The sequence below is a fragment of the Schistosoma mansoni genome, chromosome 2 (genome assembly GCF_000237925.1).
Source record: "Schistosoma mansoni strain Puerto Rico chromosome 2, complete genome".
Lineage (NCBI taxonomy): Eukaryota > Metazoa > Platyhelminthes > Trematoda > Strigeidida > Schistosomatidae > Schistosoma > Schistosoma mansoni.
The window spans coordinates 26,435,992-26,442,762 of record NC_031496.1 but is presented as its reverse complement, the minus strand read 5'-3'; the positions used below and the strand labels follow the sequence as shown (position 1 = coordinate 26,442,762).

At 32.1% G+C, this 6,771-nt stretch overlaps 1 protein-coding gene across 1 annotated transcript in view; it reads right to left on the bottom strand.

Moving 5' to 3' along the window:
* The window catches only part of Smp_128290 (hypothetical protein), a gene marked incomplete at both ends in the record, with an annotated part of 11,606 nt that extends 11,261 nt beyond the window's left edge, over positions 1–345 (bottom strand). The window contains one exon of the mRNA XM_018796232.1: positions 313–345. Within this exon, the coding sequence (XP_018650465.1) occupies positions 313–345 (33 nt within the window). The remainder of the gene's footprint in view (positions 1–312) is intronic.
* Positions 346–6,771: the final 6,426 nt, after the last annotated feature.

Here is a 6,771-nt window from a genome sequence, read left to right as displayed (position 1 = left end):
AAAATAATAACAAAGTGATGTGTAAAATAAAACATTGAATAGGTTTTAGTTGTGAATTAGATTAATAGTAAACTGAATTAGAAAATAAAATTTTTGATTTATTTTCTGTTTTAGTATTAGTTCAAACCTTAGATTATTTCCTGAATGTTTTAGTGCTAAACATGCTCATGTTGCCTCCGAATGCGCTGGTATGTCATGAGAGTGGAGGGGATATCACCCTCTTTCTCTAAATGGTCACACACAGCCACGCGTATACAGCCACTACCAAGGAAGTTCTACTTACTGCCTTCTCGTGTTATGGATATTGTTTACGAAACTGAGAGGACGAAAAGCGAATGTCAGGTACTTTAACCGGGTCGGTGAAAACGGTGAGTCCACCTAGGGGAGTTGAGAAACCGTAATTTCAAAGGCGATGGTGCACATGGTCTCCAGGACCCTGAGGGAGCAAACGGCGTATGAACCAGTTGTTGGTTACCGGCTACCATGGGACTACATCTCCTCACGATGCTCCACTGCCTTGTGGGTGTGGCACTCTAAGAAAACCATCTACTTCAGTTTGGGTACCCTGAGAGTATCATAGTCCTCACACAATTGTGTGGCGCATATATATCTGGTGCCCTCATGTACCAATATTAATGTGTTCAAATAAACAAAAAAAATGAACATTCTCATTAAGAAAAAAAGAACACGATATTATTGACTTAAATTCATTTTAAACAATTGAATTATAATGAATAGCTAGTTTCCTACTCATATTGATGTGGATTCTTATGAGAGTATTTACTAACAAATCTATTCTTTCGACCATTGAATACTGACGGAAAATATAGTAATTAACATGTAAATATATTTACTTAGAGTCAAAATGTAAACTTCTAGATGGAATTTTGTTCTCTGAGCTGGATAGTTTGATCGTAGAGCTTTTATTGTTCTTTTGAACAACATCATCAGTACAACCTTTAGGTGAAGTGAAGTATTCGAATTTCTCAAAGTATGACTCACAGCTTGTTCTGTCAACCTCTTTTAATTTACATAATTTTCAGTGGTTATTGGATTGAAATAGATAATGCAAGATACTTTAGTGATATTCTACATTAGATCATCTCTGAAAAACATCTTTTTATTGTGCGTTAATTGAAATCTAATTATAGACTGTTATCCTTAATACTGGAATGAGAAATCTTTTCCCTAACATTTTCTCAATCGTAACATTTTCACTACATAGGAAGTTAATTGGGTTTATTAAATTGTATATTCAGCATTATAGAGTTATTTGAGTTTAAAAATCAATGGAAACCGGTAGACGTTTCACAGTTGTACAAAGTTGCTTAAATAAGATTAGTTCATGATGTTAACTACAAAATGATGCCGGCCGAGTCAGTGGTCTATCGGTTAAGTGCTCTGGCGCGAGACTGGCAGGTACTGGGTTCGAATCTTCTGAAGCGGGATGGTGGACGCGCACTGCTGAGGAGTCCCACAATAGGACGAAACGGCCATCCAGTGCTTTCAGGTTTTCCATGGTGGTCCAGCTTCAATCGACTCACTTTTTCAACTTTGAAATACTGAAATCTCCACAAATCCCCTTCTGATAATAATAACTGAAAGTATGATAAAAACTTGAACGTCTTTCATCAAGTTAAAAAAATTATTACATTATATGGTTTAAGTATGGTACAAAATCCAATAATATTATGTTAGATAATAATACATCTTTAAACAGGATTTTATGACTAAGTCAAGTAGTCGTAATAGTAGTAGCAGTGTAGTGTGGGTTGCTTATATCCACATAAGTAGTATATGACGATGGTCAGGCATTGAATGTATTTTGGTAGAAGATCGATAAGGAAAGAAGGGAAACGGAACTCAATTTGTATGAAAACGCATGAATAATAATAATAATAATAATAATAATTGGAGACTATGAACTGTTATTTGCAGAAGGAATGGTCAAGATTGAGAAAATTGGTTCATAGTTTGCAAATTAACTGTTTACTGTAGAGTTATCAGATTTTACTGAGATGGTCTGTAATTTTCGTGTCAAATACAGTTGATAGTCCACACTCGTGTTCTCATTCACTACGGTAGTAGTATTGGTAGTGGTAAATGTAATGTCATTTACTTCAATATAAGTATTACGTGCCAGGAACATTACAGTGAAACATTTTGTTATGTTTTGTTATGTCAATGAGCATGATTCTCGATAAGATGAATTTGAATTGATTACTTGAACTGTTAATCAATATATGACACATTTTCATAATTATCTGGTCTTAAAATGGATTCCTTGACATTATAGAGAAAAGTCATGACATGTAAAGGTTACAAAAATAACTAGAATATAGCGAATCACCAATTATTATGAATGAGAATCATATTGCATTACCATTTCGCTAAAATTTGAAAAAGTAAGTCACTCAAAATCAAATCAACAGTTTAAATTTTTGGCACCACCATGAACCATGATCTTCAGGGCATGATTCATTTTGGTGATTGTTATCTTGTATTTCTAAACGGTACAAAAGCGTGAATATATAACAGTTTCGTGTACTTGATATTCCTATGCTTCTCCAATTAACGTCAGTTCATGATGTAAGTCGGTGGTAAGTATTGTGGTAATATTGCAGTGAACACGAAGACGAATGGGGACAATCGAATGTGTTTTAGCGCATTACAGAATATCTCATTAAAATATGTGAATCATATAACAAATTGTTAGTTTGCAAACTATCAATCGGTTGTCTCAATTTGACTGTTCCTTCTGCAAATATCTGTCCATAGTCTCCGATTATAATTGTTCATGCATTATCGTACCAATTGCGCGCCGTTCCCGTTCTTTTCTTATCGATCTTTCATCGAAATACATTCAATGCCCGACCACCACCATATTCTACTTATATGGATATCAGTAGCCCACACCATAATATTTCTAATTCAAATATCGTTTCAATTATATTTATCCCTATCTAAATAGATTGAATGAACAATGTAGTGATAAAATCTTTCTTCATGAAAAATACTCTTGAATAGGACGGCTTTAATCCTTTTAACTTATTACCTAATAGTCATACATGAAAGTGTAGTCGTTGCCAGACTATTGGCAAATATAGAGATAGTGAAAAGAAATTATTCATATTTATAAGTATCGTGTCTTTTTCATATTATGTGTATGGGTAGAGATCAATAATTATTCTTACCTACCGTATAATAATCGTAGTAATTTAGATCATAAAATTTGGCAAATATTTTCAAATGGCGTTACATAAATACAAACTGTTCATCTCTACTATCTAATAAATAAATCAATATTCTCAAAGTAAAATTAAAATGGAAGCTACTAAAAATAAGCAGATAAATCAACCAAAACAGAGACGAGGCCAGTCGCAAAATTGAAACGATCACCAAACTAAGGAAGAAGAACGAATGTATATTTTAATCGGTACATTTGTATTTTACACTTAAATGTCAGTCCATTTCTGCATACTACTTCATTCAGTGATGATAACACTGAATAAAACATTCTTATTGTTATCTATTATCACATTGTGAATAAAGACTATGATGAGAATGGTATGAGATCTATTATCTCAGCGCACTGTTGAGGAGTTCCACAATGGGACGAAACGGCCGTCCGGTGCTTCCAGGTTTTTCATGGTGGTCTACCTTCAATTGACTCATGATCTCAACTATATACAGTTAATAAGGTTTCTATGCTAAACTGTATGTTTAAACATATTGTTTTATGTTGATTTTAATCAATTTGTATCCATTAATAAAATGTTAATGATTAGATCTAAAACTGATATATGTGTATATAATTTCTACGGATTGATGTGACTCAGTCAACCAAGTTTACTGTCCTGATATATGGAAATCTCAGTAGTATAATTCGAACACACTTCATGTATCAGTTAATAAAAAATCATTAGGGGTCAAATCACCTACAGATAAGCATAGACATTTAAAATAAATTATACTAAAACAACACAAACGAATGCTTTTAAAACGTAGAAATGTATGGCACGTGTACATAATAGCACTTAGAGTAATAGTAAAATGGATTGCTAGTGTATTCAGTAGTTCAAACCATTTTCATTAAATGATACATTCGATTCATTCTTTTGTTTTCTTTTTTGTGATTTGTAGACTAATGCTAATGGAGGCAGCATAAAACCGATATGCATTATTTATAGTATTCAATGAATACAAATTAATGAAGCTATTCATAAATTATGTAGATTCAATCAAAAAACTTCATTTGAAGCTAGTCTGAACTGCACAGCTTAGTATTATAACCAAAGACATCACCATATAGTCGATCGAGGCTTTGACTAAATATCTGTGAGACTGAGATATTCAAATCTATTTATCATTTATTAGTAACCAAGATCAATCTTTTCTAGTTTTTAGAGCTAGTAAATTCTATTATTCAAGAATAATGTGACCACTAGTCTATGACCATAAAGTTACTAACGATATATCCTTTATCTTCATTACCTTATTTTCTTTCCTTGAATGTCCCATTAATATTTACTTCATACAAACCTTAACGGAAGGTCAGAATAACTAGTTATAAAACATATTGTATAACGTCGCTGTCAAAGTGTATATATGACACTACTGAAAGGCTAAACGAACTCGAAATCCTCACAATGTAATAGCAAACCTTTTTGTGTTTAAGAAATGATTATGTAATTAATCAGATTTATGAATATATGACCCTTGAAAGCTTTTTGTTCCTTAATTATTTTTAATTAAGTTGTTCATGTCACTGTTTAGGTCCAACTATGTATAGATTGTTATTAAACAACAAAATTGTAAATAATTTTAGCTGTAGTGAATCTTTAGGTTACAATGGTTTATACTGAGAATAACCTTAAAAGATAGTTGGTCACTGAGGATCATTGAGTACAAATCACAATAATATTTTTCAAAAAATCTTTCCACGTAAAAATCATTTGTAACTATGTCATGTGTACTTAACATTCACTATAAACTGGTATTCGTTGAGAATAATATTCAGAACTGTGGAGCACAATATGGATGGGTATAAGACAAATCAGCGTTGGACATTCATAAACTTGAGGTATCGTAAGGTACTATTAACTCTTAGACCAACGAGTCCAAATATGTTGATTTAAATCTTCATTTTCGGTCGGATTTCTGTATAAAATGGTAATTATTCAACATTAGTAATACCTGACTCGCTCCTCATAAGAGTGAAATCTACTAATCAATATGCAACGAGAACCATCGATGAAATTAAATTAATCTCACACCTGTAAACAAAATTATCAACATTTTTCAGTCTCCAATTACGTTTACTTTAAATTAGGTAGGTAAGTACATTATCAAGTTATGACAAGTTTTCTTTCATTCCATTATCTTCCGGCAACAAGATAGTAATGTTAATCATATAAGAAAAATCTGTTAATTTGATATCATGTTGTTAGAATATAATTTCTCAAGAAGGATAAGATTTCAAGAAATTCAGGGATTAAAATAGAAAGAAAGCAAACACTTGAAAAGAAAGGAATGAAATTAGAAATTGAATCATAGATTCTGACTACAGATTTCACAAAGCTAGCACTCACTCAGTTCAAAACTATAAACGAGTATTTTTCTTAAAAGATTTGGTTTGGTTTTACGAATAAAATCGAACGATAATTGTAACAGTCAATGGTTTCAAATTACTTCATATTGTAAAATTAATGACTATGTAGTTATATCTTGTCACTTACTGAATCACATTAGAAGATTCTTTTCTTCTATTTCTTGATGAATGACTTATGTGTTCAGTTTTAGTGCACCAGGTTATCAAGTAAAGTTTTACTGACGCTTCTAGTTTCATACTCATTAAGTATCAACATCCCATTTATATTAATAAAGTAATTTTTTCATCCCCACTTTCAGTTGACAATCAAATCATGTCACCAATTCTTGTCTATGTTCATTTTTCCTATGATATCTTTAATTCATAAAAATAATATTTAATAGTACACCTAATATCAAGTGATTAATCTTGATAAATTCAACATTTAAGAAGTAGTATGTAATGAATCACTTAAAAAAAGACAAAAAAGTACGAACGAAACAAATGAATTGGTAATTTATAGTCTATTAATAATCGTTAATGTGAATTTCATTTTGACAACAGCTTGTCTAGTAAACTGTTCATTTATAGGTACAAATCTACTCACACCTTTTTTCTACCCGCATACAAATGAATATGCGTAGAATTAATCTTAATTATAATACATGTGTACTCCTACTAAGTAAATTACATATTCAGGTATTTGAAGATCATGAATCAATTGAAGCCAGACCAACATGGAAAACCTGGAAACATTGAAAGGCCGTTTCGTCCTATCATGGGACTTTCGAGTAGTGAGCATCCACGATCCCGTCTCGCGAGATTCGAACCATGGACCTATCAGTTTCACGTACGAGCTCTTAACCACTAGACCACTGAGTCGGCCGACATCCAACGGTGTTAATGTCTAACTTCAACCGAAACGGCCGTCCAGTGCTTCAAGGTTTTCCATGGTGGTCTATCTCCAATTGATTCATGATCTCAACTATCAAAATTACTATTATATCCACAAAACCCCTTCTGTTAATATTCAGGTATGTTTATCTACTAATATTTAATCATTACTGACATTCAAACTAAACACTATATGTAAATTTTGTCTAACAAAATTCTACATTTTAACTTTCAGGTGTAGAAGACGTTTATATGACTTATCGAATTGTGTCTAATTTCTTTGTCGG